Source organism: Apodemus sylvaticus, chromosome 12 (assembly GCF_947179515.1).
Source record: "Apodemus sylvaticus chromosome 12, mApoSyl1.1, whole genome shotgun sequence".
Classification (NCBI taxonomy): domain Eukaryota; kingdom Metazoa; phylum Chordata; class Mammalia; order Rodentia; family Muridae; genus Apodemus; species Apodemus sylvaticus.
In genome coordinates this window covers 78,774,965-78,801,388 of record NC_067483.1, presented here as the reverse complement: position 1 = coordinate 78,801,388, position 26,424 = coordinate 78,774,965, and the positions used below count along the sequence as shown (strand labels likewise).

The 26,424-nt window shown below is 47.0% G+C and overlaps 1 protein-coding gene across 1 annotated transcript; it reads right to left on the bottom strand.

The window, feature by feature from the left end:
- Positions 1 to 25,684, bottom strand: F11r (F11 receptor). The gene is made up of 10 exons (XM_052200113.1): positions 25,434 to 25,684; positions 3,684 to 3,752; positions 3,465 to 3,572; positions 3,126 to 3,272; positions 2,666 to 2,871; positions 2,410 to 2,512; positions 2,165 to 2,272; positions 1,380 to 1,392; positions 1,037 to 1,088; positions 1 to 929 (listed from the first exon to the last, which is right to left on the bottom strand). The coding sequence occupies exons 1-10, from the start codon at positions 25,492 to 25,494 to the stop codon at positions 894 to 896; spliced, it is 903 nt and encodes a 300-aa protein (XP_052056073.1). The 5' UTR covers positions 25,495 to 25,684; the 3' UTR covers positions 1 to 893.
- Positions 25,685 to 26,424: the final 740 nt, after the last annotated feature.

Genomic DNA, 26,424 nt, shown 5'->3' with positions numbered 1-26,424 from the left:
AAGTTTGTCAAATGAAGTTTTTATTTCCAGAAACATCTGTCAAATATAAACACACAGAAACACAGCCTTGGCGAAGAGCTAGAAAGCCCTTCTATATAACAATTTCAATATACAACTAATCAATCTCTCTCTCTCTCTCTCTCTCTCTCTCTCTCTCTCTCTCTCTCTCTCTCTCACACACACACACACACACACACACACACACATCTCCACAATCCACACACATCTTAAAAGGGCGGTGCAGTAGCTCCAGCCATATGAAGAGCTACTAACAGCCACCAGTTCCAGCCTTTTCTTTAGATCACTTTAAATCAGTCTCGTGGGAGTTAACTGAGCTCTCCCACCTGGTACAGACACGGTGTCAGTTTACTTTGTATCCAGGAGAATCCCAGTGGCACATTTTGTGGAGACAGAAGAGCAGGCCTCCAGAGACTAGAGAGACCTGAAGTCACCATCAACTGCCTCGGCCCTCCTTTCTCCAGCCCCCACTCCAGAGCAGCTGGCACTCCATCAGGGCAGCAGAAAGCCGGGGAGCTAGGCTTAAAGTCCTTATCCAGAGGCCTTTGCAGCCAGGTATTGGTTTTGGGTTCCTGTGAGCCCAGTCATTATTACTGTCTAGCCTAGGATTCTTGTCTAATCCCACATAGGAATGGGGAATGAAAACTTTGTAATTAGTCTCAGGCCACCCAGTGGTGGTAAGGAAAGGAGGGAGGGCGGGAAAGAGGAGGGGGAAGTAGCTGATGTTATTAAATTCATATCCTAGCTAGAATAAAAGCAAGGGGTCCCGTGGGACCTAGAAGACATTGAAGGCATCCTGTGCAGCTACGGCCAGCAGGGGCTGGGACCTGTAGCACCTGAGTGAGGCAAGTGGACGACGGATGAGCCTTGGCAGGTCACACCAGGAATGACGAAGTCTGTTTGAATTCCCCCTAGGGAAATAAAGCATCCAGTCAACTTCACAGTCTCATTTTGCTCACAAACAGGTGAGAAACACTTGATGCACAAGACCTCCCTTCCTCAGGGCAAGTATACTCACCTCACTGCGAGTGCTAGGCTGGCTGTAAATCACCTTCTTACCCGGTGCAGTCCTGTGAGAAAACCAGAAAGGGGAGACACTCAGGCCCTAGCAATGAATGTGTCCTGCAATATCAGGCGCCAGAATGGAGGCACACTTTGCAGAAAAGTGTTTAGGAAGGTGTTAGCAGGAGACAGGACAAGTTCAGGAGACATGAACAGAAGTCTTTGTGTCATTCCCTCCAAAACAGTATTCCCACCCCACTCACTCCTACTCCTCCCCTCCCCTCCCGGGGCTCAGCTCAGCTCCAAACCACACACATCCGTGTTCTTATGAGAGAACCCTGGGACATCACCATGCTCACCCTTTCTTTGCTCCTGAAAAAGAAAGGGAAAAAAAAAAGTGTACTGAGAATTCTGGGATTTTGGTTTCTTTACAAAACACAGAAACAGGGTAAGAATATATTTTCGTTTTAATCACTGCTGTGGAGATATGGGGCTGAAGCAGTTATGATTTGCCTCATGCTGGGGCAGAGGTGTGCTTTTGCCAGCGGCATCTAGTTTTGGTGTTTGGAATTCTGGGAACTTTTTAGAGGGTATATAGATGCTAGGGCCCAAAGAGGTGGGGTGGTTGGTTGGTGGTCAAATGGGGGTGGGGGGAGTTGGCTACAATTTGTTAATAGTTATGCTCAAAGAAGAAACAAAAGGAAAGAAATTAGATTCAAAATCCTCTCTCCTTGTTTCTCTCCTACCTAGTGTTAGGGGGTGAAAGGGGGTTGGGGGGGAGAGTAAAGGGTGGGGAAAAGTAACAACGACTGGCTACAATCATGATTACTATCAGAATAGAACACAGTATAGCATGGGAATTAGGGGGGAAGTAGTCTGTGCTTCTTCATATGAGCTAGATCAAATAACCATGTTCCCTTGGAAGACAGTGCCAGCACATAGAACACAGTATCAAGGTCCATACTTGGACAGCACCCACAGACCACGACCACGCAAGGATAAAGGAACTTCCAGCTGGGTACATGCCTATACTCTCAGCACTTGGAAGGCTGAAGCAGGAGGATCACTGTGAGTTGCATGGGCAAAGCTTCAGGCTAGCCTGGGCTATCACAAACCAACGAGCTTCCAAGGGGGAAATACTTACTTTCAAAGTATCCACGGCTATAGGCAAACCAGACGCCGAAAATCAAGAGTCCGAGGAGAATCAGTGTTACCAGGACAGCTGCCACGATGCCCCCCACATTCAGCTCCACTGTGAGACACAAAGGGGAGGTCACTCGCCTTGAGAGGCAGCTGTGGTGCTGATGAGGCTGTCATCGGCCACATGAGACCTGGCCTCTGGTCACACCCCAAGCTCGGACCTCAGGCCCCAGCCACAATCTTACTCACCAGCATCCATGCGTACAGCCTCTGACCTCATGGCTGTCCCATACCCATTCTGGGCCTGGCAGTAGTACTCGCCACTATCAAAGGCTGCCACAGGGTCAAAGATCTAGAGGGAAGAGAACAGGCTGGCTTCTTGCTCAAATAAAATCAGACCCCTGTTCTATTGGTTCTCTGACCTTGAGTCCCGATGCTTCTTCCCGCTCTCAGAGTCCCCATGTCTGCCCCCACTCCCCATCTTTCACCTTCTCCCCTTTCATACCAGATCCCCCGTCTTTGGATCGATGGTGTATGAAGAATTGATGAAGGCACGAGTTTTCTTGGCGTCTGCTGTAAGCATGGCTATCCCGTCCCTGAACCAGGAATACTGAGAGGGCGGGGAACCATCCTGTTCTGAGCAGGTCAGCACTGCCCTGTTCCCAATGGTGACAGAGGAGGGGACACTGACCGTTGGCTTGGATGGAGGCACTAGGGAGGGAGACGGTAAAAGGAAGGTGCTGAATACAAGAGGCAAGAGGGGTTACTTTACATGAGTGTGGGTAAGAAACTAGGATGATAGTCTCAACCAATCAGAAGCTCACCCGCATGCCCTTAGATCCTACCAAACGAGGGGGGCTCACCTCTCTATTCTCACCATCCACGAGATCTAAAGCTTAGCAGTCTGCTATCAGGTTCAGGGAAGCAACTGGCTTTAAGCCTGCGGGAGACTATGTGGCACATACCAAGCACAGTGAGCTGGATGCTGACCTCCCCGTAGTTCTGGCCACCTTCCTCAGACACCATGCAAGTATACTCTCCATTGTCCTTCCGGGTCACAGAACTGAATGTGATGCCACTCGATGAGAAGGTGACTCGGTCCGCATAGGGAACTACCAGGGGACGGGAGCAGAGGTTGAAGAGACAGGGTCAACTGGAGAGCAAAAAGGAAAGTGCCCCCCAAGATACATTCTTCATCCTCCACTAAAGGGGGGTACTCAGAGCTCCAGGGCGTGCCCCACCTCTGGAATCCAGGCTGGGCAGTGTTGATTACTTGGCAATTCTTAGCAACAGTGACAACATACCTGTGATCTGGTTGTTATAGCACACAAGGGCGGTAGTGCTGCCTTGAACGAACTTCCATTCCACTCGGGGAGAGGAGAAGCCAGAGTAGGTACAGGATAATTTGACGGCTGCAGACAGGATCAAAACCAGAGAAAGATGGAGCCCCCAAACTACAAGCGAGAATACATGTCCCATTCCCCCGGCTCCGCCCTAACCCTCCATAGCTCTGCCAAACTCACACTCATTCTCGGGAACCTGGACCTCAGGTTGAGAAGTGTACACCGAACCCTTGCCTTGTACCAAAGAGCCTAAGAAATAAAAAAAGAGGGACTCCATCAGAAGGAGACAAGAGGTGACATGAGGTGACCTGGAGTAAGATGGACAGACCGGTCTAGGTCTAGGGGATGAGGCTGAGGCTTAAGGTGGGGGGAGGGAGAGTCATGCTGGTTGGTACCCTAAACATTTTTTGTGTTCTCTTCTACCAGTACCATTCCTACGGATGGAAATACGGCATTTCTTTCAAGTACAACTTCTTCTATTTTTAATGGATTCCTCCATGGCTCCCAATACTCTAATTAAAGCCCTACTGGTCCAAAGGGAACTGCCAGAATGACATTTCAGGGTTCAGAAAAACACTGCAGCCACTTTGTTAAAACAAGCCTGGAAGGGAGCCAGCCAGGTCGGAGCCAGGAGGGGGGGCCTAGTAGGGGAACAGGCAACAGACATCTGGACAACATCACTTTCAAGGTGTTTTCAGAGGTGTTTCAGTGTTTGGGTCTTGAAACAAGCACAACGTATCAGTAGGACAAGTGTTATTACCCTAATTTTACAAGCAGAACTCAGACAACAAGTAAAGGCAGGTGGGCAAGATCACACAGCTGGTTGTGAGCCGGGGCAAGGGCCAGAGTTGATCTCAGGTCACCTCATCAGAATTGCACATTTGCTAAATGAAGAAAAGGAAAGGTTGTGCAGGTTGGGGGTAGAGGCATGAGGGGCCAGGAGTTAAATAGTTAAGTAACACGGGAATAGGAAATTTATGAGGGTTCTCAGGAAAGTTTCTAAACTATTGACAGGGAACTCTGTGAAAACACACACACACACACATACCTTGATTTCAAAGTTCAAATTCACAAAGAATGTGTTTATTTATAGCTTTAAGTCAGAGTCCTTAGATAAACGCAGACACATTATAGTACAAGCACACAAGTACATTTTCCTTTATTTGGGGGCTGGAGAGATGACTCAGTAGTTAAGAGCACTGACTGCTCTTCCAAAGGTCCTGAGTTCAGTTCCCAGCAACCACATGGTGGCTCACAACCATCTGTAATGGGATCCAGTGGCCCTCTTCTGTGTGTGTGTGTCTAAAGACAACATACAGTGTACTCATATACATAAAATAAATAAATCTTAAAAAAAATACCCACAGAACTGAATAGAATCTCTTGGCCTTTGAGATTCCTATTTCTTATCTGAAATGTAGCAGTCTGAACTAGATAGTCTCCAAAATCCTGTATTCCTCCACACCCGCTGACATCATCACTGTTTAAAGAACACTTCTTTGTGTCTGCAGTGTGAGGATCAAAGACAGGGCCTGGTGCACCACAGACCTGTGCTTTAGTACCGAGCCACACACCCAGCCTGGCCCGGAGCACCTTTATATGCTTTTACTTCAATTAGACACAATTTGGTGAATTAATCCAGGTATTATTTTGTGCCGGGTTTTGTTTTGTTGAGAAAGGATCTTACTATAGACCAGATTGGCTTGGGACTTCCACTTCCTGTGCGTTCATAATCCAGCTTTCTGATTTGGGAGATCTCTGAAGGATCAACCCTGTTTCAAATCTCCCCTGACTGGCAGGAAACTCTCCCTCTGTCAGATCTTGTTTGTACCTTTCTCCTTTCCACAAGTGTGGATCAACCCAGTTCTCCCTAAAAGAGGATCTTGTATGATAAATGACATCCCAGATCTGTAAGTGTTTTGGCTGCATGTATGTATGTGTGTATGTATGTGTAAAATGTCAGAGGATTCAGAAGGCAGCATGTCTCCTGGAACTACACAGTGAGTTGTGAGTTCCCAAACAGGTGTGGGAAACTGAACCTAGATCCTCTGCAAGAGCAGCAAGTGCTCTTAACCTCTGAGCATCTCTCTTGACCCTCAGATATCACTCTTTGGTTAGTTGGTTGGTTTGGTTTGTTGTGGTTTTTCCAAGACAGGGTTTCTCTGTTTAGCCTAGGCTGCCCTGGAATTCAGAGATCCACCCACCTCTGCCTCCCATGTGCTCAGATTAAAGGCTGTGCCATCAGAGGCTGAAGAGATGGCTCAGTGATTAAGAGCACTGACTGTTCCTCTGAAGGCCCTGAGTTCAAATCCCATCAACTACATGGTGGCTCACAACCATCTGTAATGCGATCTGATACCCTCTTCTGGTGTGTCTGAAGACAGCTACAGTATAAGTATTTATTATTTATAAACAATAATAAATAAATCTTTGGGCCAGAGCAAGCAGGGACTGAGCAGGCAAGGTCAACTGGAATGAGTAGAGCTGACCTGAGCGAGTGGGGTTGACCGGAGCGAGCAGAGGTCCTGAGTTCAATTCCCAGCAACCACACAAAGGCTTACAACCATCCGTACAGTTAGTGTACTCACATGCATAAAATAAAAAAATAAATCTTTAAAAAAAAAAAAGTCTGCGCCACCACTGCCCGGCTCAGATATTACTCTTATACAGTCAAAACTCATTGATCTATAAATTGTTTCTAGTACTATTAACTTTGCATATTTTTCATTATAATTTTAATGTTGAACTCATACTCAATTGTTAACAACAGATCTAGAAATTAAATAAAATAACCCTCATTAAATTAGAAACTCTTGAGCCGGGCAGTGGTGGTGCATGCCTGTAATCCCAGCACAGGGAGGCAGAGGCAGGCGGATTTCTGAGTTCAAGGCCAGCCTGGACTACAGAGTGAGTTCCAGGACAGCCAGAGCTACACAGAGAAACCCTGTCTTGAAAAACCAAAAAAAAAAAAAAAAAAAAAAAAAAAAAAAAAATTTAGAAACTCTTCCTTGGGGATGTGATTAAAAACTCAGTAGGTAAAGATACCTCCCACTTGATGCAATCACAACCAGGCACCTCCCACTTGATGCAAAGTAAGTTTGTTCCCCAGAACCCAGGACAAGGTCAGAGAATCAACCTGACAAAGTTTTCCTTTGACACACGTCAAGCAAATAAATAAATAAATAAATAAATAAATAAATAAATAAATAAATAATTTGGTCTGGAGAGATGGCTCAATGGTTAAGAGCACTGATTACTCTTCCAGAGGTCCTGAGTTCAATTCCCAGCAACCACATGGTGGCTTACAACCATCTGTAATGGGCATCTGATGTCACCTTCTGGTGTGTATGTCTGAAGAGCGACCATATACCCACATACATGAAATAAATAAGTCTTTAATCCCAGCATTTGGAAGGCAAAGGCAAGAAATCTGATGCAAGTTCCAGGCCAACGTCTGGTAGCTCACAAGTCATCTTCACCTGTCTGCTGGGAACCTTGTTCTACAAAGGCTCAGAAGTTTCCTGAGCCTCCTGTGATGCACACACTGTGATACTTGAACCAGATTATCTTATTAGGAATGAAGGACTTACTGCCACAGCTGCTGGAATGCTACCTGAAGAAGGCCCCCAGTTATAGGCTCATGGCTGGCAGGACACTCACTGCCTTGCCCCGGGACCTGCTTTCTACTCCAGGCAGGGGCAGCGGCAGTCAGAAACCATTATTTGACAAGGACCGGAGGACGGGGGGAGGGAACTGGTGTAAAGCCCCCACTCTACTTCCCAACACTCCCAGATCAACCTGAGTAAGAGGCGGAGATGGCGGTGAGCCCCAGCCTCTCCCCTGCCCATCCTGTTTCCGCCCTCTCCTTTCCACAGGTGTGACTCCAAAGAACACTCCCTAATAAAGTATCTTGTATGATAATTGATATCTCAGAGTCAGCTTCCCAAGAACCCAGCCTAGGACCCCACCCAAAATAGGAGCAAACATCTAATTAAGCTGAGACGCAGCCTCTGAAATTTACATGCACACACAGGAACCACAGTGTATGAACGGTGGTTATTCCTTGGTCACTTCTGATGGTGAATCAAGTTTTGCACGAATCAACTAATTAATTAATTAATTCATTAGGAGGGTGTGTGCACGAGCCACGGCAAGAACATGGAGACTGGCAGACAACGTTCTGGAAATCATTTCCCCCCTTGTCCATCTTGTCCACAGCGTCTCTTGTTTCTGCCACTGTACTGTGGATATACTCCGGGCCAGCTGGCCCTCAAACTTCCCAAATTTTGCTTTTTGCATGGGTTCTGGAAACTGGATTCAGGACGGGTTTACACACCGAGTGTTCTTTTACCTGCCAGGCCACGTCCCCATACCTGAACTTGTTTTTTGAGCCCTTTCTTTGAAATGATGAGATCACAGTGGCACAAGCCTTTAATCCCAGCTTCCGGAGGCAGAGGCAGGCGGAGCTCTGGTGAGTCTCAGGCCAGCGTGATCTATACAGTTCTAGGGCAGCCAGGGCTATAAAAGGAAACCCTGTTTTGAAAAGCCAGAAAAAAAAAAAATCCAGGGATTATATCACGTTGTCTTCTGTAAAAATCCAGGAGCCTGCCTTCCAGTGTCTATCCAGCTCCCTCCACTGCCCAAAGCCTGTTGGTTACGACCCACCTGCACAAGACTCAGTCTATTGTGGGCAGGTGAGACGGCTCAAGTAGGTAGTTACTTGTTATCAAGCCTGGTGACTCAAGGTCCTACACGGTAAAAGCAGGAAGTCAACTCCCACAAATTTTCCATTTGCCAGTGTACTCACGATGATTTATGGAAGCCCCCAACACACACACACACACACACACACACACACAAAACCTCTGACCCCTCCTACATACTCTTACTAATGGTCTTAACGTACATGGTAAATCAAAACGAGAAATTCTATCCTCTCCATTATAAAGTTTCATTTAATTAAAAAAAAATCTATTAAAGCCAGGTGTGGTGATGTGATGCATGCCGTGAGTCCCAGCACTCAGGAGGCAGTGGCAGATCTGAGGTTGAGGCCAGCCTGGTCTACAGAGCAAGTTCCGGACAGTCAAGAGTTACACAGTGAAACCCTGTCTCAAAACAAACAAATAAAAAATAAAACAAAAACAAACAAAATATTTCTTTTTTGTGTGATTTCACTTATTTCTCTTTTAAGTAGACGAGTGTTTTACCTGTACAGATGTCTGTGCATCATGTGTGTGCCAGGCTCAGAGAAGCCAAAGAGAAGGAGTCAAAATTCTCTAGAACTAGCCAATGATGATAGTTAGGAGCTGCCATGTGGATGCTGGGAACTGAACCCCGGGTCCTCAGGAAGAGCAGCCAGCGCTCTTAAGCACTGTGCCGTCTCTCCAACTCTCTTACTTTACTGGTTGTTTGGTTTTTGTCTATGAAAGAGACATGGGCTCACTATGTAGACCCAGCTGGCCTTGAACTCAAAATCCTCCTGCCTCAGCTTCCTACCCACTGAGCTGCAGGTGTACACTATCACATATACCTCCCGTTCACTGAAACTCACAACACAAAAAGACAAGCCTTGGGGCTCCCCACGCTGCGAGTGTGTACCCTGGAAATCCGTCCTCCGTCCCAGTTGGGATGGAGCTGCAGCGGCCTCAGAGACGGGGCAGCATCTGGAGACAGCATCAGGACTGCCATTTTCGACGTGGGGAAAGTGAGAATTGGAGCAGTTAGGAAGCCTGCCAAATAAACAACTAAGCAACCTCTAAGCTAGGCACAGGAGAACCTCTGCGAGGGTCCCTCCAGGCCACCCCAGAATACACAGTGAGTTTGAAGCCAGCCAGGGCTACATAGAAAATGCCCATCTCAAAACAAAACAACTAACCAAGAAACACCAGAAAAATGAAAGCTGCCCACAGACCAAAGAACAATGAATGATGGCAAAGTTTCAAACCAACACAGTCCAACTGCAAGGCGGTGCCGTTTCCCTCGACGGTCACAGCCTTCCCCCAAAGGCAATCCTGGGTCGAGCTTTGGAAGATACCAGACAGCCTAGGTGGCAAAATGCAAATATCTGAATTCCAGCCCTATCTCAGCTGTGATAAACTTCCCATTTTCTCACCCACTCAGCGGGTTGCAACCGGCCAAGCGGCAGCACAAACCACTTCCCAGCTCTTTCCCAATCCCAGCCTCTGCTCTGGGAACGCCCTTTCCCCATTACCAGGAAGGCACAAATCCCTTCTCCTCTTTCATGGAAACGCCCCGCCACACCCTCTTAGAGCTCTTCTCTAGGCTTTCATTATCCCCTGCAAAAACACCACTGAAATATTTCTCAAGCCTTTAATTCTAGCACTTGGGAGGCAGAGGCAGGTGCATTTCTCAGTTTGAGAGCCAGCCTGGTGTACAGAGTGAGTTTCGGGACAGCCAGGCTGTCCTGTCTTGAAAAACAAAAATAAAAGTCCTAAACTATGTGCTATTATGTATAAATACTCCCATGACTCTCCAGCAAGAGACCATGTCTGGTTTGTTAATTTAAATATTACTCACCCCTTAGCATAGTGCCTGATACTAGGCATTTGCTGAGTGGCAAGAAAAACAAACAAAGTAGGTCATAGCAGACCATTCACTTACTATCTATTGTTGAGATTTATCTTCAAAAACAAGTCCAGTTTTTAAATGGGAATGACAGGTGGGGAAATAGCAAATGCAGAAAGAAAGAACCCTGCTTCGAAATCCAATCTCTGTAATATTTTGATACTAACACATTATTTTTAAAAGGTCTAGTTCCAGGGAGAAGAAAACTAAATTATTATTTTTGTTTTGTTTGGGATGGGGTCTCATGCAGTCCAGTCTGGCAGGCTAGCCTCCAATTTCCAGACCTCCTGCCTTCACCTCCTGAATTCTGGGTTTCAGGAATACTGCCCCATACAGGACTTCATGTGTCACTGGGGACTGAATCCAAGGCTTCATTCACACATTAGGCAGGCGATCTACCCACATCCCCACCCCCAGAAAACCTAGTTGGGTTTTTATTTGTAAAATTTTATTTTTATATATGTGTGTGTATCTGTGTATACGCACATGTGTGTGGGTTTCCAGAGGCCAGGAGAGGGCAACAGATCCCGGGGGGCTGGAGTTACAGGTGGCTGTGAGCCTCCCAACACTGGTACTAGAAACCAAATTCAGCTCTTAACTAAGGTTAGGTCTCAAGTCCTAGACAGATGACAGAAGAGGACACTGGATCCCCTGTAACTGGAGTTACATAGATGGTAATAAGCTATCATGAGGGTGCTGGGACCTGAACCCCAGTCCGCTATAAGAACAAGTGCTTTTAACCTCTTCAGATCCCTTAGTTCTGTATTTTAAAACCAAAGTGGTTTTAGTTTTATTCTGATGCTCTGGTTTTTTTTGTTTTTTGTTTTGTATTTTTGTTTGAGACAGTTTACATAGCCCAGACTGTCCTTGAAGTGGTGGTCTGAAACAGGATGGCTTCACACCTACAGAAACCCTCTTACCCCTGCCTTCTGAGTGAGTGCTAGAGTCACGAGTGACTGAGAACTGTTGCGCTCATAAAAAGAGAAAGAGGCTTAGACAATGTGGTATACAGCGGTGTGGGGAAGGAGGTGCCCCAGTGGGACCATGCCGAGGCATCCCTTCCCCTGAGGAACCAGATACACACAGACATGGTATAGAATAGAGTTTATTCAGGGCAGAGGATGGGGGTTAATGGGGTAGGGGAGGCAGAGAAAGGCAGAGAGAGGGAGAGAGTAGAGAAGTAGAGGCCGGCCATGACCACGGGGAGAGAGGGGGAGGGGAGGCGAGCCCAAGAGGGGCAAGAGAGAGGCTGAGAGTGAGAGAGGTGAGAGTAAGAGGAAGTAAGAGAGAGAGAGAGAGAGGGAGGGAGAGAGAGGGGGGACGGAGAGAGGGAGAGAGGAAGAGGGAGGGAGAAAGGGAGGGAGGCGGGGAGGGAGGAGGGGCCGAGTATCCCTTTTTATAGCAGGCCAGGCCTACCTGGCTATTGCCAGGTAACTGTGGGGTGGAGCATAGACAGAATCCTAACAGAGACTGCTTGCAGATGCCACTAGTTCAGACTACAGAGCCATTTTAAATGTGATTATCTTGAAACAATATTTACGTCCTCTATGTAGAATTCCCGCTGTTCTGTAGGGACTGCCAGCTGCACCCGGGATGCAATGAGTGTGTGGGTGTGGCACACGCAGTGGCAGACACTGGTTCCTGCATCTAGGGGTGTTCACTGGTACCTGCAGAGCTCCAGGGAAGGACAGGGAGCCAGGAGTATAACCAGAGTAAGAGCCAGAAAAACTTCTACTGCAAGATCCAAAATAGCAAGAGCTGGGAGAAACGCCTGCGGCTGGCTGGCTCAGGTCGATGGGAACGGAACAGGGGAGATGAGAGCTACAACAGGGCTGGAAAATTCACCAGGGGCTCTGAGGAGAGTCACTGAGGTTAAAGCCAGTATCAATAAAACCCGTGATCACCCTTGTTCATTTGCGGTTCTAAACCAGTGAAAGTCACAGCGGCACACACGGGTAATCCTGGTACCTGGGATGGACACCGAGAGAAACGCAGTTCAGGGCCAGCCTTAGCTACTTGGTGCACCTGAAGCCAGCCTGCCTGCACTTCATGAGGCCAGGCTTCAAAGACGACAGACAAAACGTCACAACAAACCACAAAAGAGAACTTTTGCTTTCCTACTTCCAAAGCACATGCCTTCACTACTTAAAAGGTGGGCTTTCTTGGGGTTGGGGGGTGGAAATAGGAAAAAGGTGAACCCATTCAGAACACCTTCACTGTTTTCATGCCAAGAGGTACAAGAACAACAACAACATCAAAACTTTTATGTACACTCAGTCAGCAGAAAAGGGAACTGTTGACCAGTACATTGCTTGTGTGTGTGTGTGTGTGTGTGTGTGTGTGTGTGTGTGTGTGTGTGTGTGTGTGTGGTTTTTCCGAGAGTACATTGCTTTTGAGGTAAGCGCCAAAAAGGTTTCTGTCGTTTGGACTGGACTGCACGGCTTCCCAAATTCTCAAACTTACATCCTAACTCCCAATACCCCAGAGGATGTATCTGGAGACAGAACCATTAAAGCGGCAATGATGTTGAAATGAGGTTACTTCTGGATGCTTCGATCCAACTCAACTGGTCTCCCTATACTAGACGGAGGCACTTAGAGGCACACCTGACACGTGTGTCCATCGGACGGCAAGGGCGGAGCCATCGGACGGCAAGGAGAGGTCTTAAGGGGAACTATTCCAGCCAGTGCCTTCAGCGGACTACCAGCATCCAGAGCCGTGAGAATATTTTTGACAAGCTATGCGACCTGTGGTATCTGTTGTTACACCAGCCCTAGCAAACTAGCACGACAGTCCTCTGGCTTCCATGCGCCCACATCTGCATACCACAGACATAAAAGAAGGCGTGAGGGCCTACCTGCAAAGAAACACATCAGCCTGCTCTACCTGTGCCTTCATCGCCTCTGAACTGTAAACACTGAGCACGACCAGGAAAGTCAATCACTAAAGTAACAATGACAGCAAACATTTTTTGAATTGTCACTACGTGCCAGATATTCCAAGCCCTTCAGTGATTTAACTCATTTAATCTTACACTAATTATATGAGACAGATACAATTATTGTTGTCATCTTTAGTAAGTGGGGCACAGAAATTAATTTGTTCAGGGTCACAAAATGAGCGGGTGGTAGAGCTAAAATTGTAATTCACATTCTCTGGTTCTGGTATGTGATACTGTATCAATCAACTGCTCTAATACACATTCCCCCCAACCCCCACCACCCTGTGGATATCTACTTGTGTGTGTGCGTGGATATGCTCATGCCAATGTGCCCACGTGGACTCAGAAGACAATCTAGAACTGTCCTCTTCTTCCACCACGTGATCACAGAAATCAAACTCAAGTTAACAGGCAGGGTTGGTTGCAAGCCCCTCCACCCACTAAGCCCTCTTGCTGACCCTTTGTTTTTTAGACAAAATTTCACATATGACCCACATATGTGCAAATGACTCATGTTTTAGAGAGAAAGATAACCCTTAAAATTTTTCTCTTCCTTCTGCAAATAAGAATAACAAATGAAGTGGCAAATGTAAAAACAAAACAAAACAAAGCAGAGCATGGTAGCCCACACCTGTAATCCTAATACTTGGGACGGAGGAAGATTGGGAGTTCAAGGCTTGTATCCTTGGCTACATAGTTACAGGCAAGTCTGGGCTACATAAATTCCTAACCTTTAGGGAAAACAAAGAAACAAAACAAAAATAACACAGTAGCATCCCCAAAGCCAATTTAAATCATTCTGAACTGGCCTAAAAATATCTCCAAAATATAAAATTAACATATGACGTGATGCCTACACCCACTGCTATGTAGTCAATGCTCCCCTGGAATTCACAAAGGGCAGGGGGGCTGACAAAGGGCAGCTTTCCTGTGGCTTCTGAGAGCTAAGATTAAAAATAAAATGTATAGGGCTGGAGAGATGGCTCAGCGGTTAAGAGCACTGACTCCTCTTCCAGAGGTCCTGAGTTCAATTCCCAGCAACCACATGGTGGCTCACAACCATCTGTAATGGGATCTGATGCCCTCTTCTGGTGTGTCTGAAGACAGCTACAGTGACTCATATAAATAAAATAAATAATTTTAGGGCCAGAGAGATGGCTCGGCAGTTAAGAGCACCAATTGCTCTTCTAGAGGTCCTAAGTTCAAATCCCAGCAATCACATGATGGCTCACAACCATCTATAATGAGATCTGATGCCCTCTTCTGGTGTGTCTGAAGATAGCTACAGAACATTTATATATGATAAATAAATCTTTAAATAAGTCTTTAAATAAATTTAAAATAAAATTTATAAATAATAAAAATAGCCCAAGCATATAATTTCTCCAGGATCTGAGCTCTTTTGCCACATGTTCTAACAGGTGTATCTGAAATATCATAACTTGGAGCAGTGGTTCTCAGCCTTCCTAATGCTGCGACCCTTTAATATAGTTCCTCACATTGTGGTGACACCGCCAGCCATACATTATTTTCACTGCTATTCCATAACTGTAATTCTGCGACCGTTACGAATTGTAATATAATGGTCTTAGTTGACCCCGGTGAAAGGGTCAAGACCCAGTGCTGAGACCCAGTGCTGAGACCCAAGGCTGAGACCCAGACTCAGAGGAAAGAGGAGCTGGGGAAGGCTTGGGAAGCCAGGGCAGTAGGGCTGTGTGAGTGTGGGCCAACTTGGACTACTGAGTGAAACCATCTCAACACAAGAGGGAGGGGGAGGGAAATCAGATAGACTACAAGAAGAACCATGGCCAGACAAAGAGGAGAGGCAAACACAAAGCCAGAAACTGGAGGGCCGGGGCTGCAGGGCGCAGCATGGCGCAGCATGGCGGCACAGCACTTGCCTAGCTGCACAAGGAGGGAGGGAGGGAGAACGAGAGGAGAGATGGAGAGAAAGTGATGGGGGGAGGGGGGAGCACCTGATATCAGCTAACAGTGGCACACTCTATCAGAACTCGAAGAATGTTCAAATAAACATTCAAGGTGAACTGAGGTAACAGATGAGGAAGAAATGTGAGCTGTGGGGGAGGAAAAGGGCGCAAGAGCAGCACAGCACAGATGTCCTGGAGACACGGAGGACAGGAGCAGGGAGGCAGGCGGACAGGAGCAGGGAGGCAGGCAGACAGACAGGAACTGGAGACGCAGACAAAGAATAAAGGAACAGGAAACAGAACAACACAAACTGTTAACAATTAAGTCAGTCTCCACATATTTCCATGAGAGATGATTTCCTTTACACACACACACACACCACTGGGTTTCTGTACCCCTGGCTTGTCTAAAGCAGTACATATACCATGCCGATCTCAAACTTTTGGCAATCCCGCTTCTGTTTCTGGATTCCTGACACTACAGGCTTGGGCTACCAAGCTGGGCTCAAGAGACTTTTTCAAGAAAGTTGGTAATCTATCTAGCTGGGTGGTTCTCCCCCACCCTCAATCTTTATCCTCAGGAGATACAATCCAAAGTGTTCTTCACACCAAAAGAAACCAAAGAAAGAAATAAAGCCAAAACTTTCGATGGTTTTTCTTATATGTGCATAACTATGGTAAAGCTTAACTCATAAATCAGAAACAAAAGATTAGTAACAGTAACTCGTAATAAAATAATGGCAAAACACTGTGATAAGGCTTATTTAAAACTTAGGTACTATTTATAATAGCAAGCCGGGGTAGTACAGGCTACTTGTGATCCAGCACTTAGGAAGGGGAGGCAAGAGATCGGACAGAAAGTCTGCATCATCGAAGCTCAGGTACTCAGCGAGCTCAGCTACTCAGTGAGCTCAGCTACTCAGTGAGCTCAGCTACTCAGCGAAGCGAAGCTACTCAGCAGAGCTCAGCTACTCAGCAGAGCTCAGCTACTCAGCAGAGTTCAGCTACTCAGCGAAGCTCAGCTACTCAGCGGAGCTCAGCTACTCAGTGAGTTCAGCTACTCAGTGAGCTCAGCTACTCAGTGAGCTCAGCTACTCAGCGAAGCTGAAGGGCCACCCTGACTTCACCAGACTACATTTCAAAACCAAAACCAAACCCACCCCAAATGTATGCAGTCTTTATTTCTAGAATTTTCCTTATAATATTTTCAAACCCAGATTGACCACAGGCAACCAAAAATTCAGGAGTAAAGACAAGGATCTGTTAACACTGACTATGTAACTAACCCTGGAGATCACAGGCATCTAAGAAATAACAATAGAACAGCTGTGGCAAACAAATATTCTTTTCCAAACCAAATCCAGGTCTTCATGCTTACACAGCAAGTATCTAGCTACCTCCCCAGACTCTCATCCCATCTCATAGATGAGGAAACCTGAGGTTTTAGAATAGTTGCCTCATAAGGCAAGGGTCTTAGGCCTGTCCAGTTCTTTGGGGTTTTGTCTGTTTGTTGGCTTGCGTTTCTTTTGGCAGTACTGAGGCCTGAGCCTGGGGCTGATGCAGGGTTCTATCACTGCACTACCACCCCAGCTTCAAATCCATCTGTGTCTTATTATTATTATTATTAACTTATTTTTATTTCATGTATATGGGTATTTTGCCTGTAGGTATGTCTGTACCATCTGAGTATAGTAATATGCCTGTAGAGGCCGGAAGAGGGCATCAGATGCCCTAGAACTGCAGTTATAGTCGACTGTGGGCTGCAACGTGGGTGCCGGGAATTAAATGCAAGGCCTCTGGAAGGGCAGCCAGTGCCCTGAAAGCCATAAGCCATCTCTTGCCAAGCCCGGCCATTTCCATCTGTGAGGTTCCAAAACTCCACAGCCCAAGCAAAGAAAACCCATCTATTTGGTCTTCAAGATCTAGTTCAAATGTCCTTTGATCCCCGTTTTCCCCCCATCATTAAAGGCAAATTTCAAGATTAATATGTAAAAGTAATTGATTGTTAAATGGAATGGGAAAGACAAAGAAACAAAAAATATCTCCATAAAAGGTAAATGGCTAGGGGCCTGGAGATGGCTCAGCGGTTAAGAGCACTAACTGCTCTTCCAGAGGTCCTGAGTTCAAATCCCAGCAACCACATGGTGACTCATAAACCATCTGTAATGGGATCTGATGCCCTCTTCTCTGGTGTCTGCAGAGTGACAGTATACTCATATACATAAAATAAATAAATCTAAAAAGCAGTAAATGACTAAATTATAGCATGGTCATACAATACAATAGATCTTGTTCCAGGCTTTTCTTGTTTGTTTCTGAGACAGGGTCTCTCTGTATAGCCCTACCTGTGCTGGAACTCACTCTATAGACCAGGTTAGCCTCCAACTCAAGATCCCTGCCTGCCTCTGCCTTCTGAGGTTAAGGTTGATCTGAGATTATGCTGAGATTAAGGACATGGGCCAACACACAAGCCCTTTAAGTTTCATTTTTTGTTTTTGTTTGTTTGTTTTTCCCAAGCACGACAGGGTCGATGTAGTCCTGGCTATCTTGGAACTCAGGCTGGCCTCACACTCAGAGATCTGCCTGCCTGCCTCCGGGATTTCTCTCTGTAGTCTTTTATTTCCCTACTTTTCTACCTGGAGCAGGTTTTCGCTCTTGTTCTTGAGAGGGAGTCACTCTGTAGCCCGAACAGGACTCCAACTCACCATCCTCCTGTCTCAGCTCCCTGGTGCTGAGATTATAAACAGACTCCAACAAAACCAATTGCACTTCTATCGCTTTAGTAGGGATTTTTGATTTTTTTGGCTTTTTGTTTTTGTTTTTTAAAGATTTGTTTACTTACTTTATGTATGTAATTACACTGTCGCTGTCTTCAGACACACCAGAAGAGGGCACTGGATCCCATTACAGATGGTTGTGGGCCACCACGTGGTTGCTGGGAATTGAACTCAAGACCCTTGGAAGAGCAGTCATTGCTCTTAACCACTGAGCCATCTCTCCGGCCCTGGGTTTTTTGTTTTAATTTCCCCTCTCTTCCTCCCCACCAATCCATTTTCTTTTTCTCCCCACCTCACCCCACAGCTTAGGGGCTGGAGAGGTTGGTGGCTTGGCAGTTAAAGAGAACTTACTGCTCCTGCAAGTTCAGTTCCCAACATCCAGTCATGTGACTCACAACTGACTGTATCTCTAGCTCCGGTGAATCTGATGCCCAATTCTGGGTAACAACTAAAGACTTACAGTGGATCAAGTTAGTAAAAATAAATGACTATTGACTATTCATCTCTACATGGGACATCTACCATCAATCGTCCCCAAGACTCTAAGGACATCACAAAAAGGGGAGTGGGAAGGAAAAGACATGAAAGGGGTTAAGCCGGTGAGTTGGCTCAGTATGTAACACATATATAAAATAAACCACTAAAAAATATGAATAGAGGCAAAGATGGGTAATGCCCATTCCAGAAGCCATGGATTATTAAATAGAAATCTCAGTGCCAAAGAACTCCTTACGAATTATTGGCCAGGCAGCCCCAGAGGACCCCAAAAACTATGAAGGGAATTCCCAATGCTCATAGCTGCCTGCCGGAACTAAACAGTGAGACTCTACTGTTAAAAGACACAACATACTTTAGTTCCAAGACAGAAAAATCAATTGACAAAAATCAATCATCAGAAATGAATTAGAAGCTTCCTCCCTGTTGGCTGGTTCCACACACACACACACACACACACACACACACCCGACACCCGCACTGGAAGGTACTTCACAGGTGACTGGAAATGTAAGATAATCAATGGCGTTGCTAAGCTGTGGGCCTTGTGTGCTACAAGCCACAATCCCAACCTGCCAAGCAAACCACACCTACTGATGTAATTAATAATGGCCCGGCCATTACAGGGATAACCAACTACATTCTGAGTCCACCAGAGGACCACTCCACAGGAGGGAGGTTGTGCCCAGGACCACAGACTCATCAAAAGACTAGCCTAGGGCGGACACAGGCCATAGGCCATAGGACCTGCGGCTTTAATTTGCTAAACAGACACGCTAAGCAAAGGCCTCCTAACTGTTTATATTTGCCAAAGAAACTTCCTTTTCCCAGAAGACAATGGTTAAAGACAACTAAAGACTTAAAACAGATGTAGTTACTAAAAATAGTGACTACTGAGTGTTTATCTCTCCATGGGACATCTACATCAATCTTCCTCAAGGCTCTGAGGACGTCACAGAGAGAGGAATAGGAAGGACGGGAGCCTGTGAGGCGGCTCAGCACATAAAGGCACATTCTCCCAAGCCTGAATCCAATCCCCAAGTCCCACACGACGGGAAGCGAAAAGGAACACTCAACAGCTGGCCCCGACACATTACAACCACACACATAGACGCTGCAATAAATAATTTTATGAATTGACTTTTAAAGGCTGGAGGATGCGGAGGAGGGTCATGAGAGGGTCGTTCAGGCACTGGGCACAGCTGCCTCACTCTTAACATGAGTTAAGGCAGCGAATGCAAGTCTGAACCACTGAGATCTGGTCAGAGACAGCGAGGAGCCTCTGGCCTCCTAGCACCCCCTCAGCAGCCGCTGGAGGAGATGCTGTCTGCACTAGTGCTGCCATGGCTGCATTACTCAGGAACCAATAGCTTGTATCCCCACCCACAAGGCCTTGGTTATACTCAATGGATCACGAAACAGAAACAAAAGCAAAGAGACGGTCAACGGCAAGTTTGACAACCTTCATTCTATGCCACAGTAGGAAAGCCAACTTACACAAGTGCTTCCCTGACCTACACACACACACACAGGCGCAGACAATGAAATTTAAAAACATTTAGTCCTAGGCTAAAATCAACTGTGCAAGGCACTACATGCCTTTAATCCCAGCATTTGGGAGGAAGTAGCAGACAGATCTCTATGAGTTCAAAGAGAGCCTGGTCTACAAGATAGTGGGTACCGGGACAGCCAGGGATGTTACACAGAGACCCTGTTTCCAAAAAACCCAAAAAACAAAAGAAAAAGAAAAAAATTTTCAGCCAGGCAGTGATGGAGCACGCCTTTAATCCCAGCACTTGTGCTGGGAGGCAGAGGCAGGCGGATTTCTGAGTTCGAGGCCAGCCTGGTCTACAGAGTGAGTTCCTGGACAGCCAGGGCTACACAGAGAAACCCTGTCTCGGAAAAATAAAGAAAGAAAGAAAGAAAATAAATAAAATAAAGGAAAAGATGTGAAACTGGGAAGGAAATTTACTGGGAGGAAAGGGGATGGGCCGTCAGGCAGCCCCAGGGGCCCCAAAACTATGAAGGGTATTCCCATGGCTCTTAGCTGCCCAGAACTAGACAGTGAGACTCCACTATTAAAAGACACAATGTGCCGGGAGGTGGTGGGCCTTTAATCCCAGCACTTGGGAGGTTGAGGCAGGTGAATTTCTGAGTTCGAGGCCAGCCTGGTCTACAGAGTGAGTTCCAGGACAGCCAGGGCTATACAGAGAAACCCTGTCTCAAAAAACAAAAAAACAAACAAACAAAAAAGACACAAAGTGTGGTTACAAGACAGAAAATTCAACCTGGAGGTGAATCAGAGCTTCCTCCCTACTGACGGCTGGCCTTTCGCTCCCAAAGCATTCTGTGCTTTGGTGACAGACTTCTGTACACTCCAGTGGGGGTCCGGCTTGTAGCTTTTGGAAACAAATGAGTCAGCTTCAATTCTCCTCCCAGGCTCTAGCTGTGAACCTCCATGAAGCTGGACACCAAGGCTGAGACTTCGGACACTGAACAGAGAGAGCGCTACCCCCCCTCCAACAACTATGTTTTTGACCAGGGCAGACCAGCTACTTCCTTCTACTGTTTTAAAAGGAAGCTCTTTGTTTTCTCTTTATACAACATCCTGCTCACTATTAGAATATTCCTCAAGGTGCTTTTATGCCACTAGTTTCATTTTTTTAAAAAAGAAGGAAATTGAAAACAGAGAGAAGTCGGGCAGGAGAGGTGGCTCAGCGGTTAACAGCACTGACTGCCCATCCAGAGGTCCTGAGTTCAATTCCCAGCAACCACATGGTGGCTCACAAGCATCTGTAATGGGGTCTGATGAATTCATTCTTCTAGTGTGTGTCTGAAGATTGCTAAAGTGTACTCATATAAATAAAATAAATAAATGTTAGAGAGAGAGAGAAAAAAAAAAGAGCTGGGCAGTGATGGTGCATGCCTTTAGTCCCAGCAGTTGGGAGGCAGAGGCAGGCGGATTTCTGAGTTTGAGGCTAGCCTGGTCTACAGAGTGAGTTTCAGGACAGCCAGGGTTATACAGAGAAACCCTGTCTTGAAAAAAAAAAATAGAAAAAGAAAAAAAGAGACAGACAGACAGATAGATAGCCTCTGGTTCTCTGTATGAACACCGTGATACTTTACATCTAGGCATATGAACTTCAGAAGATACTCTCAATATAAGGAACAAAGGCTTTCTGGAGGTTAGCATGACTGGGTACAGAATGCCTGGACAACAGGAGGACTGTAAGTCCTACTACTGAGCAAGCTCAATGCTCTCAAGACGGCAGGAATTGATCAAGACAGTGGGGGCAGGGGGCTGGCTTTTACTCGTCGGCTCTCTCCTGCTTTTGCAGACTTTCCAGTTTTACCTGTTCAGACCCCTCCCCCCACCCCCCCCATCCCCCACTGCGAAGGCTAGTAGTGCCTGCCAGGACAGCGCTCAAGGGACCTGGCAGCAAACTTCCTGCCAGCCAGCTGCTTCCTCTAGCCCCGTAAAACAAATGACACAAGCTGGACTTTGGACAGAAACTCTGCTTATCAGGGAGTCCCAGGCAGATGAATTCCAGGGTTTCAATGCCTGGAAAACCCCAGCGCGGGTTTGTTCATACTCCTACCCACAGCCTCCTCCCAACCCTGAGAGACTGCTTTCTCACCTAACCTATGCTTTGGACACCTAGCTGAGCCCGTGAGTTCTGTGATTCCCCAGTCTCAAATCCAATGGATGGGAAAATCAAGCCCCAACACTTCCTAATTTACTACATAAAATGTGAGTAGCACTTCAATCCGCCTTTGGGGGTTTGGGAGAGGGTGTGTCAGCACCCTCCCCAGTGAATTCCAGCTGTGTATAGATGGTGGTAGACCCAAGCAGCCAAGGCCATACCCTCTATAACACCAAAAGCAAAACACAGTCCCACTTCTGTGAGTTCAGGACAATTAGCCTGGTCTACCCGGCACATTTCAGGCCAGCTAAGGCTCCACAGAGACTCTATCTCAAAAGAACAAGGAGGAGGAGGAGAAGAAATGATAATAATCATCATCTTCAGGCTATATTAAAAACCAAGATGTAATCTAATAATCTAATGCACAATGCAAGCCTCGTTATACATTTAAATAACAAAACAGTAGAAAGATATACATAAGAAACTGTGCCAGGTAAAGTTGGCGGGGGCAAGAACAGAGTGGGCGTGAGCTACTCCACCCTTTGATAAGGTTCGGAATCTCAAACCCAGTCTAGCAATGCGTATTGAATTTACAATTTTTGGAACCACAACAGCTGTGCCCAAGGGAGAACAAGGCTGGGGTCCCTTGACAAGCCCAGGTCACAAAGATGCTGGAGAGAAGCATCACCACTGAGAGCCTTCTGAGCCAAGCCTCGCCTGCTGGAGTCCTGTCCGGTGTCCTCCTCCCAGGGATGGCCACCCACTAGTTTCTAGCTTCAAGACAATGATTATTTCCCCAGGGGGAAGTCTGCTCCTGACCAAATGTTGGAAAATACTCCAAAGGGTTTTCTTCAGAAAACCAATAGGAGACATCCCAGTTCTGACTAAAACTCAAGAGGGAAGTGGTGTGCGTGCGTGCGTGCGTGCGTGCGTGCGTGCGTGCGTGTGTGTGTGTGTGTGTGTGTGTGTATAAGGTAAGAGGGGGCAGAGAAAATAAATGTCAGCATTCCAACTCTAACCCTGGCTTACTTTCCTCCCTTCTGGAAACAATAAAAGTTGACCCATCCACTGACCCCTGCTTGCAGCTGAACCCTTTCCAAGTTCAGGTTCTCTAGGGAATAAGATGCAGCATTCTAGGTCACCAGTCACTCCCCAGGCTCAGCTCTCCCGGCTCGGCTGTGTAGGCTGCGTATCGTGCCCACTGAGTATCTCAGGCTAGAGCAGTCATCACTTGTCAGGCTGGACTCATACTTAACTATCTCTCCCTTTCTTTTCCTCCCTGGTGGCAGAGTCCACGGTGAAGAGTAACACAGGGAGCAAAGAACACCGGGGCAAGCTGTTTGTGCTACACACCAGATGCCCCCTCAAGAGCCCTCACTTTAAAACTCAGTAATCAGAGAAGAAAGCCCTGCCACTGGGAACTTTTCCTGCCTCGTTTGACCTCGGCTCATAAGGACAGCGTTCTTGGACCCTCACAAAATCCAAAGGGGAAACACCCGTGCGACGGTAATGTCATCGTGTATCTGTAATGTACTTATTATCTCTACTGATCCTCATGGTGTGTGGAGGACAAGTATTATTACTTCTGTTTTATAGCAGAAAAGACTGAGCTACTAGCCTAAGGTCACAAGACAGAAAAAAAAGCACAGCTAGAACAACTCTGGATGGGGTGGCTGGCCTCACCTTTCGGTCCTCATCGGCTCTAACCAAATCACTCCCCTCCCCCAGGCCTACCTGGATTTAAAAGTCGCACTATGCGGTGTATTCCTCCAGTGTCACCACCCCTACCTGTTACTTTTCCCTAGGGCCCACTGCCCTGCCAAGCAAATGTACCACCTCAGGCAGGCTTCTGTTTGAACCACGGCTGCTTGCTCAAAAAAAAAAAAAAACGATCTTGTCACAATCCTTTCTGTGGCAGTGCTCGCTAGAATCGTTATCAGGAAATTAGGGGAAGAGAAAAGGAAGGAGAGAAGGGGTTGAAGGAAGCAACTCCGGGAGTTTACGTCGGTCTAACAACTGCTGAAGTCACAGATCCAGAAGAAACAGTACACAAAACAGGAATGTGGGTGTGGCTAACATTCTAAGATATGAACAAAAATGAAACGAATGACGGCCGGGTCAAGAAAGGTCAGGGGACGGCGAAACTCTAGTAGAATTCAAAGGTGAAGTGAGGTAGAGGAAGGGATTTTATTAACAAGACAGCTGATTCTGAAACAGCAATTTAGATAGTTCTTTTGCCTGAGACGCTGGATCTCCAGGAATGAGAGTCAGTCAGAGGATCAGGCTCCATCCCTGGCCCACCCTCTTGTAAACTGGAAAGGTCATTTCCTCTCTCCAGACTCATTTCCTTAACTGTACAATGGAGAGAAGTAGACTCAACTATGGTCTAGGCTCCTCCAAGGCTTTTACAGTTGTGAAGAGAAACAAGGGATCCGTCTCTGCATTTCTGCTCTCCAAAAAGGTATCAAAGCGAACTGCTTTAGATGACAGCAATACTGACTGTGAAGGGCTACTTCCTTTACCCTCTCTAAGATTCATACCGAACACATTCCAACAAAACAACTGTAGTGTGTGACACTCAAGAATCAGACATAGCACACCCAAGTTCCTGGGTTTGGTCCTCGGCTGTGAAGGGTGGTGGCAGGGAAAACGAGACAGATAAATATACAGGTGCTGACACACACTGACCAAGGGAACAAACCAACCAACCTCAGACTCAACCTCACACAAACACACCTCGAGACAGTCATGCCCCAGCATGCGAGCCTGGTTGTTTCTCAGGAAAAGGAGTCGACAAAGAAACAAAAAACTCTCATTCCCGGCAAGGGGGAGGGCAGAGTTCTGGCTCTAAGGAGATCCAGCCAACCAGACCTGCTCTTCCCCCAGGGAATCCTCACTCAGTCAACAACCTTAATTAACGACTCCTCGCTAGCTATTCAAGAAAGGAATTCTGAACCTGAGAAACTTTAGAGAATTCACTTCTTCTTCAGACGCTGAGCCACGGCATTAATCCCAGAAGGTCTACAACTTAACAAGAGAGACCCTTCTACAAAAGCCAGGAAAAGAAACCTCTACCCAGCAACCCCCCCATTACATTTCCTTCTAGAACACTTGAGCCAAGGGATCCGGGTGAGAGGTTCAAGATTTCTCTGAGACATCCGAGGGTGTTGGAAGGGCAGGCTAGACCTTTTCAGGAGCATACTATGGTGAAGAATGGCTAGCGAAATAGTTGGGTGTGGGAAGGGTCCTCCGGACGTTAGGGGAGACCCAGAACCACGGACCCTCCCCCAGTTATTTTTGGTGTTTCCATAGAGAGGATACTCCCGGCACCGAGTGGGAGGTAGGGGCACAGATCACCGGCTTGGAGGAAGGGAGCCAGCCAGTCTCCGGGTGGGGGAAGGGAATGGAGAGTGACCAGACGCGGGCGGAAAAGTGGACTCTTAGGGCGAGGCAGGCAGGCAGGTTTCTGGACTCCTCCCTTCCCGTCGGCGCGTGGGGGATCGCCCTCTTCCAACCCCTCACCGGACCCACCTACTCCTCCAAAAACTCTGGGAACTCACCCAGGATCATAGACGTGAAGAGAAACAACAGTTTCCTCTCGGCTTTCCCCTCGGTGCCCATTACAGTTCAAAACTCCGGACGCGACGGGCGCCGCAACTCCGCTGGGAACGGCCTCGCGATCCACTGCCCTGGGCTGGACGACTCTAGCAGCCAGGTTGAGCCGGGCCCGCCTTTCTCCCCACGCCCGGTAGGCGGCACCCGGCTGCCCCACGTTCCGATTGGTGAAAAGAGAGGGCGCTCCTATGAGTGACTCACCGCACGCAGGTGCAGCCCCGAACTTTCCTCCCTCTTGCGTCCGATTGGTGGTTTTCACCTCTAGAGACCTCTGGTTGGCCAAGGAGACTGTCGCTTAAAGAAACCGAGGCCTCCTCTTCGACAGGTAAGGGCATCCCGGTTGGGCAGCAAGGCATGCAAATAGAGCCTTTCCGACTGCCGGACTCTTGATAGTTATCTCTAAAGAGGAAGTGGGTAAGGTCGCTACCTACGAGATGCAGGAATGCGCTTGGTTGATTTCTCTTCCATTACTTTTAAATTGCCTAATGCTGCAGAATCATTGGTTCCCTCCTCCTTGGTAAGTGAAAAACATATATTAATGTGGGAAGATGAAGGGAGAAGGTTGAGACAAGAGAGGCATCTTGAGTACCCCAACCTGGGTTGCTCTCCAAAAGAAACCTAAATAGACGGATACAGGAAATATCCAGATAATGAAAGCCGACCTACACTTCTCGGAAGGACTGGGAACATGCCTTTTATATATACACATAGGATCTGTGCCAGTAGCTCCTTTGCTGGGCCTTACATTTGGGTTAGCTTTTGTTTTTCTAGACCAGGGCTGGCTATGTCGCTGAGGCTGGCCTCAAACTATGAATCTTCCTATAAAAAATGGCTATCCCAAGAGGTACAGGAAGATTCGGGGCTCAAGGCCAGTCTCTGGTATCTAGTAAGCTGTAGACCAGCCTAGGATACTTGAGACCTTGTCTCAGAAGAAGA